The 12363-nt window shown below is 46.4% G+C and overlaps 1 protein-coding gene across 1 annotated transcript; it reads right to left on the minus strand.

The window, feature by feature from the left end:
- Positions 1 to 403: 403 nt before the first annotated feature.
- Positions 404 to 9365, minus strand: OSR1 (odd-skipped related transcription factor 1). Its single transcript, XM_050950992.1, has 4 exons — positions 9347 to 9365; positions 8483 to 8542; positions 2023 to 2714; positions 404 to 1473 (listed from the first exon to the last, which is right to left on the minus strand). The coding sequence occupies exons 3-4, from the start codon at positions 2667 to 2669 to the stop codon at positions 1338 to 1340; spliced, it is 783 nt and encodes a 260-aa protein (XP_050806949.1). The 5' UTR covers positions 2670 to 2714; positions 8483 to 8542; positions 9347 to 9365; the 3' UTR covers positions 404 to 1337.
- Between the last annotated feature and the right edge of the window lie 2998 nt (positions 9366 to 12363).

Raw genomic sequence — 12363 nt, forward strand, 5'->3', positions numbered from 1 at the left:
GTTTGCCCATTATTCATTTGATTTGTTTTTTAACACTTTTGACATCTAATCTTATCTGCTAATACCCAAGATTTAGTTACCAAGGTGAATTTTTCACACTAGGAGCACAGTGATTTGATTCAACTTCCTCTCCTCCCTCCCTCAGATCTATTGACTTTTCCTTTGTAGGTAAAAACAGTGACTAACCCATACCAAAAAAAAAAAAAGAAGTCTACTTTTAACATTTGCCACTGCCCCAGTACACAATTTGTGAAAAATAATTAAAAATATTACACCGCCTGAAAAGGAAAGTTCTGACAATTGGGGGAGGGAGTTCGATTGAGGATAGACCTGAAAGCAAATGGTTAACGAACATTCAGAACATATGTGAATAGTACATCCAGTCAGGCTTGCCTGTAAAATAACAATTTATTTTAATACTTAAAAAACACAATCCAGTGATAAATGTCAATTACCAATAATCAGCATAAAGTGCCAAATAGCCATACAACTTTTTTAATAAACAAAACATACTGGAATGTCTCTTAGTTTTAATTTTTTGAATACACTGTTCAGAAAGCCAGCCTTTAAAATTCTCAGGTTGAGATTTATCCTGCGCACTCTCTCATCGGGACACACACAGACTTTAAAGTACCACTAAAACCATGTTGTGCATAGCATCAGTTTGATTTATTGCCATTATTCTTTCCTTTGGGTGTTTTTAAATAAGTCCACAAATTACAAACCACCTCTCAAGGCACTAGACCACAAAATAAAAACAAGATTCTCACTTAGTGTTGATGCTGCAGCTCTAAGCTCTATATGAGGCTTTTAGTGCATAGCAGACTTCACTTGAGATTTAGGTCACTTTGGAACATTTCTTTTTAAAAAGAAAACAACAACAGAAACAAACAAGTCTGTACGTTGTTCTCATGGTCTCAGTGGTGCTGTAACAAGAAGCCAACGTTTCAGTTCTCAATTGTCTTCTGGAATTTTTTGTTTCCTGAAGTGTTTAAGTAAGAAGCGTTATACAGTCAAAAAAAGTATAAAATAAAAAATGTAAAAAGTAATACCTTTGGAAGCTATTCTTTTGCTTTAAAAAAATGAAGATTCCTGTCCAATACGTGAGCACCACCTTTTGGCATAAAGTTTATCAAAGCCACACAAGACAACCAGTTCTCTTGCACTCTCCATATTATTAATATGTGTTTCAAAGGCAAAACAATATTTTAAGCCAGGATTTGGGAACCTTTTAATTAAAAAAAAAAGTTCAGTGCTCCCATCCTGGGTTTTTTTGTGTCTGTTCTGAAATTGGTACAAAGTCTGAAGGGGGATTTAGTTCATGGGTGTTGGAGGTTTCAGCATTTAAGTTTGGAAGGTTTAAGCTCCTTTACTTGCGTGTGCAGTGTCTTGTGGACAGCTAGAGTTCTGGACTGGCAAAAGCCTTTCCCACATTCTTGACACTTAAAAGGCTTTTCTTTAGAATGAATATACCTGGAGAGAGAGAATATAAATTTACAAACAGTGACAATTCAATCGGGTGACCTGTCAAAAACCACCCCTTGTTTGTGGCCTACATCCCAAACTACTGCTGAGGCCCAAATATGAGATGCTGTGTATAATAAGAAGGCAGAATGGGGGACACGGGGGGGGGGGGGGGGAATCATTATTTTACTGTAAATGCCTGGCTCTAATGGCCACTCTGTATTTCTGATTAAAATCACTTTCAAAAATAAAAAGGAAGGACCATCCCAAATTGCCTGCAAAGAAAGCGGACAGATGAGGGCATGATCCTCTGCGGTGTACAGGGAAGGCAAGTAAACCTCTATGACAGTTTCATCTACCAAATCAAGAAGCCCCAATCACTTGGGACATTACTAAACTGTACAAAGCAGTAGACAGCCTAAGGTGACACTTCTGCATTTACAGGGGGAAATGGTCTAGCTCACCTTTCTATTTGTGGTATAGGAGAGGGAGGGACAGAGTCAAGCAAAGTCTATGGTTATACCCCCACCCTCCCTGATATTAAAATGCTGGAGTTACCTGTGATCCCGCAGATGATCTTGCCTTCGGAAGGCTTTGTGGCAAATGTCACACGTGTAAGGCCTTTCATCAGTGTGGGTTCTTTCGTGAATCAAAAGGTTATAGGACTTGGTGAAGTGTCTGCCACAGAATTTGCAGACGAATTCTTTCTTGGTTTTGGAAGGTAACCTCCCCCTGGTGGGTTTCTTCTCCGGGGAGAGCTTAGTTACCTCGAGCAAGGAGCCGAGCCCTGGAGGCGAGCTCTGGCCATCCACCTGGCCCAGTTTAGAGTGATCCTCTTGGGTGGCGGCCACAGCTAGGTTGGCAAAATCAAACCGGGGTTTGGTTTTGAGGGGCACGCTGGTGGCTTCTTGCTTGGGCTGGATGACATGTGGGAACAAAGGGAAGGCAGGCAGCTGGAACCTGGCATCCACCAAGCTGGACACCCCAGGCACCTTGGAGAAGGAAGAGCGAGGCAAATGCATGGCTGGGTAACCCAATGTCCACTGGTGCAGGTGAACGGCGTGCAGGGCGCTGAAGCCGTACAGGTTGGGCAGGTGGTCCGAGGGCACCGCGGGCAGCCCGTTGAATGCCTGGAGGAAGGAGTAGTTAGTGAGCTGCAGGGAGGGGTGAATGGGCACTGGAGCCGGCAGAGTCTTACTTCCCATGGTGGCCACTGGGGAGGAGGATCTGGGAGCAGGGAAGGCGAGTGTCTGGAAGAGAAAGAGAGACAAATTCCTGTAACAGGGAGGCCACAGAGACAAGTCTGCCCCTCCACCTGCTGCTCCCCTTTTCTAGGGCTGGCTTCGGAGCCCCGGGCTGCTGGGCGTTTCCCAGAGGTAGTGGCAGGTCAGTGGAAAGGTGCCCATTGCTTGCGGTGGCTCTGGCGTTGTGCGCCTTGGCCGCTTCCCACAGCAGCCGTGCAAGCCCCAGGCTCACTGCACAGATGTGCAGGTCTTTAGGAACCCTTTCGTCTGCCCCCGCCCCGCCGCCAAGCCTGCTCCTAACACCCCCCACGGGAGCCCTGGTTAGCTGCAGCGCGGCCTCCTCCGCTTTATGCACCGCTCACTGGGGAAGCTGCGTGTAACTTCAGGCTACTCGGCTGCACCGTGCACCCCCAGGCTACATCCCCAGCCTGCTGGCATGGACGTGCCAAGCCCTCCGTGGCAGCTCCCGCTGGAGTCAATGGCAGAGCCCTCCTGAGTCCCAGGAGACACCGTTTTTTCCTGGCAACTCACAGGGTAAAAGAATTAAAACTAAAGCGCATCGCTGCCGTATCCTGCCCGTACGAAGCAAGGGCTCGCCCTCTGCCGCCCAGGGGAGCGACAGGTCTCCCCGCCGAGCCCACCAAGCTGTGACCTCCAACGGGAAGCAGAGCGCGAGGGTTTCACCCTCGCCAGCTCCCAACCCCTGCATCTGGAGAGCTGCGTCTCCCAGCGCTTCGCCGTAGCCCCTTCCAGTTCCAGCACCAGCCATTGAGCTGCCTCCTCCAGGCAAAGGCCGGGGCAGAGGTGCTGGAACAATGTGCATAGTGTGTGTGTGTGGGGGGGGGGGTGCTGAAAGCCATTAAACCAAATTGTAAACCCTGGAAGCGATGAAAACCACTTCAAACCAGCACCCCAGGTCCAGCCCCTATGGCTGTGGGGGGGGGGGGGGAAGATGTTCTTTGAAGGCTGATAATGGTAACTATTAAAGCCCTGCGCCCCGGTGTCAAGTCTGAATTTTCGTTTTTGTTTCCTTTGGAAGGGGACGAGCTTGGTCGAGATCTTCGCTAATCCGGCTAGATGCTGGCTTAATAAACCCCCATTTTAAAACTAGGGGTGAGCAAGAGCCTTTCCACAGCCGCTTTGCAGGGCACTACAGTACGTCTCCCGCGAGCGTTCCCACCGCAAGCGCTACCCAGTTAGACCTGCGCTGCCCCATGCCACGCCAGCGATTTTCAGTCCGCTCTCCGCGCTGAACTCACAGGCAGATCGGCTCAATCGTTGCCGCGCTGCAGGGTCCCACATCCTCCTGTTTGCGGGTTTGCACTGAGGCGGGGGGAGACCCAGCCTAGCCCGTGGTACTACAAAGCCTGCCCCTCCGCTAAAGTCTGATTAAAAACCCCATTGAAGTAAAGGGGAACTTTGGATGAGACGGGGGTGTTTTCAAATCAGGGTCCCTCACGCTGGCCCAGCCGGCCCGCTGCACTGCGCCTCGGGAGGCAAAGGAAATATTGACAGAGAAAAAAAAGTAGGTAACCGGGAAATTCTGACTCGTCCTGCAATCACAGGAATTGACACACGCACATCTCCTGCCAACCGTTTGGTAGGAGATACAGCTCTCTGGGAGAAACAGCGGCAGATATTTTAAAGCTCGCCCCTCTTAAGGGACACATTTAGATTTTGGAGGGGGGGGGGTTGCTTGCTCTTCTATGGTTCTTGATGTTTTTTTCCCCAGCAACCAGAGACTGCCCAGAGCGTGTCTCTGGTGCTGCTAGTTTGAGGCCCTGGGGCTGGATTAATCATTTGCGACCGTATTTCTAATGCCAAACTGCCAGTTGCTCTGAGCATTTATCCAAAGCGATTCTCCCCCCGCCCCATGCCCGAAAGATTATGGATTTCAGATCGAGATGAAGGGACTTTTTATGACTTATTAAGGCCCGGTTTGGAGAAGAGTTTACAAACTAGCACCAGCTCGCTAGCTGTCTTTATAGACTCCGGCGCAAAGAAAACCTGATGGCCGAAGAGTTCTAGATCCCAGGCAAACCAAAGATTTAGATATGGATGCGATTAAAAGGAAAATAGCCGTTGCAGAAGCTATGCTAGGGGTATGGGGCCAAGGCGGGAGATTATGAGGGGGGATTTTTTCCCCCCTCTAAGCAGCCCCATCCTCTATCCCAAGGCCACCTTTCACACCGCTTTACATAAATCAACCACAGGAAAAGAGACGCAAATCCTATAGGAATTCCATCGCAATGACCCAGAATAAAAGAGTGTGACATTTCCCCCAGATTTGCCTTTGCTAATTGGATACATTTTGTATAGCAGCTGATTGAAAAACCATACACCGTACTTCTCCCGTCCCGTAACTGATCAGGGGCCAGTGGTCCAACCTGCGTTTGAGATTTGTTCTTCAACCGAAGAAACAAACATGGTTTAGTTTTAATATAGTGCCAGGTGTCTCCTTCTTGCGGTACAAGTGTCTTGATCACTTATTTCAGGAACAAACTAAACTAAACATATAGCTGCCCATTCCGCCTAGATACCCGGACGATCTGGCTGTCACATCGGTTACAATTCTAAAACATTCTCCTGGCTAATTCTTATCTCTGAAACGTGTGTCAAACAACAGCAAACTCAACGGATTTCGAGCCCAGAATTCCGGGGTCCTCCCCTCTTTTCATATCAGATGTTTTATTTAAAAAAAACCAGAAATATAAAACACAAACCCACCAGACAGATTTAGGTAAAATCTTGTTTTACAAGGATGTCACATTTTTAAAGAAAATCGGTTTCAGTTTTCCAAACGAATACATGGGCAACGATTCTTTCAAACAAAAGGAAGTACAAAAAACGATTCATAATAGCATCCATTGTCCTAATGATGTTGTTTGCTAGAAGCAGTATTATTTTTTTTAAAAGGAAGGGGCTCAGGGGGCGGGGCGTTCAGGTTGATACAAGTTTGTTGGCATCCTTCCAGAAATGAAAGCTACACTTCTGCTCTGTGCAGCTGGGGCAGTCAAAAATATAGATGAAGAGAAGCTTATTTCGCAGAGAAGTCTCTCTTAAGACATCAAAGGGAATGTGTATTTCTCTCTGCAGTACTTTTCTACTCATTCCCTTCCCCACAGAGAGATCAATGTTTCTTTGATTTCGGTGTCACCTCTACTTTAATTCTGCTTCATGTAAACAGATCGTTATCTTTTTTTTAAAAAGAGCCTGTGAGTTATTTGCTTGAATCGCTCCCACCCCCATCGCAATAAAACTGTACAGTTTTTAAACACCAGATTTGCTTGCTGAGTAATTGAGAGCAAGCCACTTGTGTACTGACACAGGACTGAAACAAGACCCACTCTTGCCAAGATAAATTTACCCTGCAAAATAAGATCATAAACTTGAAAGACGACATCTGTCCCCAGCTTTCTTACCCTTTGTCCTATTTTGGAGATTTGGTCATGCTATTGTCTACTTGCCATTGTTTTACAATCACAGGAATCTTTACGTTCCAGATAAATTCAATCTAAATATTCTCCCCTATTTATAAGTAAGAAAAAAATGTGAGCAAACTTGTTGTTGGTAGCCTCTCCTGAATCGAAATTAAATTAATCTCACGGTAATCTTGTGGTTAGTCAGTCTTTCTACTTTTCACTTTGAATTATTTATTTCTGATGTGTCTTTTGAGAGGGATATTTGTTATATTAAATACTTGACTCATAAATAATGAGTTTTACTGATTAGTTCCACATGGGGAAATAGATGAAGTAAATTAGCTTGAAATGTTGCTTATTTTTACAAACATGATAAATTGGTGGTTATAAAACTTCAGATTCTTTGGGGCTTTCGAGGGTGGGGGAATATCTAGAACTCCTGCCACAAGACTCATCTGTCAAAAAAACACTCTGTTCCGAGTGAACTATTTAAAATTTGTTAGCCAAATCCCTTCGATTAAACTGGAACGGTCTGCAGAATTTTATCAGAGTGCCAGGTGGCCAATATTTCCTTCAAGGCGACAGAATTTGTATCAGTTTCAACGAGGAAATTGACCTTATAATTTACCTGTGTATCGGAAACTAGCTGCAAAGGGAATTGGGGCTGTAAGTTGTTCTTTCGCTCTGCATTTGAGAGCGTGATGCTCTGGAGACTACAACTAGAGAACTTCGCGCAGATTTCTTCAGATTATTAATGGAGTGTGCAGAATCTATTAAGGAAGGTTTATTCGGGTCTAACTGAGCGTGGAAGAGGTAATTGCTTACATTAATGAGGACGGGAAGGACTAAGTCAGCATATCTCTGCTAAATCCTTATAAAATCATCGTTCACATTTTATCATGAAATCAGCGCTGACACGCCTTGCGGACCACCGTAGCGAATGCGGATTAATACAGGCATATGTTAAACTCAAAAAAACAAAAATCCAGTTCAGTACAGATTGCTCAGTTTAGGTATTCAATGCAGCCTTTTAAACCACTCAGTCCGGATCCTCATGAGACAGCAATTATGATGTTCTTACAGTGGAATTAAACATGCCAATTTAACGTATTTTGCCTCCTTTCAAGCACAGCAGTGCTTAGGGATGCCCTCTGCTAGAAAGCCTGCATATGGGCTTCCTAGGGGTGTCATTTAATACACAAACCAGTTGAGCAATTAGAAAAATACCTGCGAGCGTAAACGTTTCATTTATTATAGGATTAAACTGTTTTAAATACTTGCACCCTCTTCACACGAGAGTCCGGAAGTCCCAGCCTTCCTCCCACGTTACGGAGCAAACGGTGCTCCGTAAATAATCGGTAATAGCAACTTTTTCTTCCATCCGCAACTCCCTTTTCCCTTAGCTTCCCGAAAGAAGACAAGGACAGTTACTACTCTAACGCCTCCAGCTATGGCAGGCCAGGCTCCCTTAGGCCTCGGGCAATCAAAGCGTGCAGGTTTTCGACTAATCTCCTGACACCACTGATCTTTAGATCTATATATCCTGCGGTGTCACTCGGTTGTAGGAAGGTGACAGCATTATGCTGCACTAGCATCTTGATCAGGTCCCTACTTATGTTTTTACAGGGCTGAGTCCATTTTAAATTGGACAACCGTGCACCTGCTTGGGGTCAACAACTCCAAACACCTTTCTTGAGTTTATTTTCTCCCCCATCCTCAACAGCAATCTACAAAAGGTCCAATTTTTATAGAGTTCCCTCCTGACAGCCAGAAATAACAATAACAGTGAATAATCCTCACTTTTGCACTAACATTTGACAGAATGGCCTGGAAATAAGCGAGTTTCTCTCTGCACAGAACTTCCTCCGAATGGAGGCAACACATGGGACTCATGTCAGTTCTGCTCTGTCTGAAAGAGGTGACTGCTACCTGATAACTAAAACCCGCAGAATTGCTTACACAATAACACAAATCTAAACGCGCAAGTCTACACAGTTTAGGGCACTCGAGACTGCTGGGGACTGACTGACCCCCAGTTTTGCAGACTGCATGTCAGTTTCATCTCAATTTAAAAGCATAGCTCGGCCGCACTGGGGAAGGAGCAGCTCCATATGGGATTAGGCTCGCTTTTAAATATCAGCAAAATATCCAAGCACCCTTTAAAGACTTTCAGACAGGCTTCCCTCACCCCGCGCCCCCAAAGGGAAAAAAAAGTCCTTCTAACGACAGCAGATCTGTCCCTTCACCTGCACTGTCGGAGGCGGTTAGGGGACACTTTGGACTGATGTAGCCAACCACAGAGACTTGGGGGGAGGGGGGAGAAATAAAAGGAGTTGTTGGTTTTTTATTTACCTAATCCCGATCTGTGCTCCACCGCTGGCAGAAGTGACAAGATCCGGGGCTAAATTGGAGCTGGTAAAAAAAGTTGGGCTAAGTTAGTGGCCCTGGTTGGGCTCTCTTTGCACAGCTCTCCCCCTCCCCCTCCCCCCCTCGCTCCTCCAGCTGAGTACAGACAGATCCTAGAGAGCAGAGGGAGCAAGGTGCTCCTGGGGATGGAGATGGTGAGAGTCTCCCTCCTCCTCCTGCTGCTGTATGTGGGTCTGAGGGCAGGCGCGCCTTGGAGAAGCCGAGCTCAGACTGGAGTGATCCCTTCCCTCCAGCCTCCTCCTTATTTCAACCCCCAACCGGACGCTGGGCATGCGCACTACGGGGGGAAAGTGTCTCGCTGAGAAGATCCAACTTTTCAACTCTCCGGCTTGTTACGGAGCGGCCAGATTCCAGCCCGCACGGCTCCTAGGGCATCTCCCTGCGGGAAGCCCCCGCCCCGCGCCTGGGCACCCGCAGGCGACCCGGACTCCGAAGCCACGCGTGGCAGGGGAGCAGCCTCAGCGTCCCAGCCCGGGAATCAGCCGTCCCCTCCGCCCCGGGGAGCCCGGAGCTGCCCAGTCCTGGCAGTCCCCCGCCCCTGCCCCCAAGCGCAGCCCCTAAGCCTCGCTCACTTCACTCCCCCGTGCCCGGCTCAGCGGCAGGGTCCCCTCCGGGTCAGAACTCACAGATTGTCCCGGGGCCAGGATTTGGCCCCACTGGGATCCACTTCCCTGGCAGGATCCAGTGGATCCACCCTGCCCGGAGACCAGATTCCCTCTCCATACCCCCAGCTGGATCCATTCTCCAAACCCCGCACGAGATCCACCCTCCATCTCCCGCACCACATACCGGTGAAGAATCCACTCGCGGATAAGACCCATTTAACCTGGGCTCAGCCTTCTCTCAGCATCCTTGGCAGGATCCACTCCCCAGGCTAGATTCACCGATCCAGCCCGCCTGACCCGGATCCACGCGCTCCATTCTCCATTGGATGGATCCACGCGCTCCATTCCAGCCAGTGTGAAAACAGCCAGGTCCCTAACCCTCGCCTGCGGTTTTGCCCCAGAATGGTGTGCATAATATTCGCGTTTGAATCCGGGGTCAGGCAATTTAGGCAAAGCAAAGTAGACCTTGAAAGAAAGAGGTTCAACGTGCTTTACAATTAATCCTGGGGCCATAGCCCCCCTTACTTATTTGTTTTTCTATTCGTCCATCCGTTCACACTCTTCAGGTCTGTGAAGGAGAACATTGCCTGAGTATATTGTATGATCCCGAAGAACAACGAGAGTAATATAATATGTGGGCGAAGACAGATTTGTCAGGCGAACATCGTTTTGTGCTCAGGGATCAGCGTGTTATTTGCATGGCTACCTTGTCACTGTCACTGTCACAATTACTTTGCAAGTCACAGCAGAAAGCCGGGTTATCATATTGGGCGAGAAAACAAGTGACGAAAATGAATATTTCGCAGACGAATATTCAATATAATGAATATCAGCCACCTTTGCGTTCCCATTTCCTCCAAAGCACAGCACAATTTTGAGGAGCACAGATCGCCTTCAGTTATAGGAAAAAAATATGTTTCAGGTTTTCTTCCACTTCTGTCGAAAATGAATGGCACGTCTAATGTGCAGGGGCAAAGATGAGATAGACAAGATCCCATCCTCTCTCTCTCTCAAAGCCAGCATTTTTATCAGTATCCTTTGGCACAAAAATGTATAAACTGTAATAATTTGGAAAGTGTTTTTAAATAAAGAACAACTAAGGTTGAATACTGTTGTTACTTAAAACAAATAAGATGCTTATCTCACCCCCATACAGCAGAATAAAATACATCACCAAAATGCAACTCCTTACGCTATTCCCAGAGAAGAGGAACGCTTCTCTCTGTGTGTGTTTACATGGATTTTTAAAACAGAACCAAGCAAGCCTTCAATTTAGAAATAAATCACGTAAGCATTAAACGTTAATGATAAACAAACAAATAATACCTGCAGATGCTCAGATGGAATAAAACTAGCAAGGAACACTTTTTTGAGGAGGAGGGAAATGGGTAATTAGTTATCCAAATCTAGTTTAAAATTAAAGTGGGTAATGGGAATACAATTCCAGCGTTTAGTATAACTGAGGTATGTTGTACGTGGATGATGCCTGGAGATTGTATTGTATTATATTTATGCATTTCTTCAACATAAATATGTTTCGAATTGTCAAGCAACTGGCGTTTTAACTGACGCTTCAAGTTAACTGCCTCGTTAAGTGTATTTGTCTTAAATATCTGGTGTTTGAATTACAGAGGGGAACTGGTCCAAAACTTTTACCCTCGATGATTTCTTTTATGGTATCCCTTGTTAATTTGCATTATGTCAACTTGCAACAGCAGGGAACATAATACCAGGAACGGGATACAAAGTCACCATTAAGACAGACACGCAGGGAATCTACTCTCCTTTCCCAGTGAGTATCTGCTGTCGATTAGGAATGTTAGACTTTAAAGAGACTCGTAAAAAGAAAAGGCATCTGCTTCCAACGTTAACCACGTTGGTAGGAATTAGACGCGACTGTGACTGTTTCAAGAAGCTGAATTTTCCCTTGTCCCTGGTATCTCCCGGACGGAGGGTAGAATGCTGAACCTGCCCATGACTCCAGTTCCCAAAGACTGGCCAACCCGAGAAGCCAAGGATGCAGTACTAATTTCTGTTCCCACTTACACGGGTGTAAACCCGGAGTAATTGACGCGGCTTTACTTCGGAGTCACTCCTGGGTAATGGAGAGCAGAAGATGGCTCGATGAAACAATCTTTTGACGCTTTTTAAAAAATCCCACATCAGATTATGATTTGAATTTCTATCACACCTGGATTTTTGATTCTGTTGGAAGTCTCAGAGAGACAATCCCGATGGCAAATTTGTTTTACTCACACACAGAACAACACTCGCCCACGAATCTATTGAATATACACTTCAAAGCAAATCAGCTCCCCTTAGATTGCTGAAACTGACTAGCGTAGGTAGGTATTAAAAAGCATTCTTTGTCTGATTGAAGGACCCGCTGTATGAATTCGAGGGAGCTTGAGCAAGGAGGTTTATTTTTTTTTATTTTCATATTTTTAAGTGCTAGATATTCTGATGCAGGCATTTTCCTGTTTCCTTCCTTTAGCTAAGGGTATTCTGTACTCACTTAGCCTAATTAAAATGACGATTTCGGGCCCGATCCTGCAGTCATTTGCCGGCAAAACGATGAGGGGCTTCTCTGAGAGTTTTCCCTGGCAAAAGATGAAACCGCGCTTACCAATGTTACATATTTTGTTTAGGAGAAACATTCAAACCATTTCTTAGCGCCTTGAAGGGATCTCAATGAGCAGGGAGGCTTTTAAAGGACTATTTTACAGGCTAGTGCTTGAGAGCGTCTTGTCTCTGCAAAGAGCAATAGGTGCCTCGCTACTCGATGTTGTTTCTGCTGGTTAGATGGCGGAACATGGCAGTCCCGAGCCCTGTGGGGGAAAGGAGGCTGTGTTGGATGAACAGCAGTGTAACAAATTTCCCTGCCCCTGGAACTATCTGCAAACTTCTAGAAGTGGGGGAGGGGGGTCCGCTCTGAATTCATTCATGAAAAAGATACAGGGAACCGGGAGAAAAGGAGAGGCTCAGGTGCGTTACACTACAGCTTTGAAACCCACCATTCAATGTGCCACCCCGAACAGAAGCAGAAACAGCTGAGGCACTGGCGCACGCTGGCTTGAATTCCTCTTTTCACTTTGCACGCAACATCGGATTGTTTGCAATTAAGCTACAGGTCGGCGCAACTCGGCTGCCTGCACCTGGGATGATCCTGTCTCGGAACTCGGTGGAAGACCCAGCCGGACG

Source organism: Gopherus flavomarginatus, chromosome 4 (assembly GCF_025201925.1).
Source record: "Gopherus flavomarginatus isolate rGopFla2 chromosome 4, rGopFla2.mat.asm, whole genome shotgun sequence".
Taxonomy (NCBI): domain Eukaryota; kingdom Metazoa; phylum Chordata; order Testudines; family Testudinidae; genus Gopherus; species Gopherus flavomarginatus.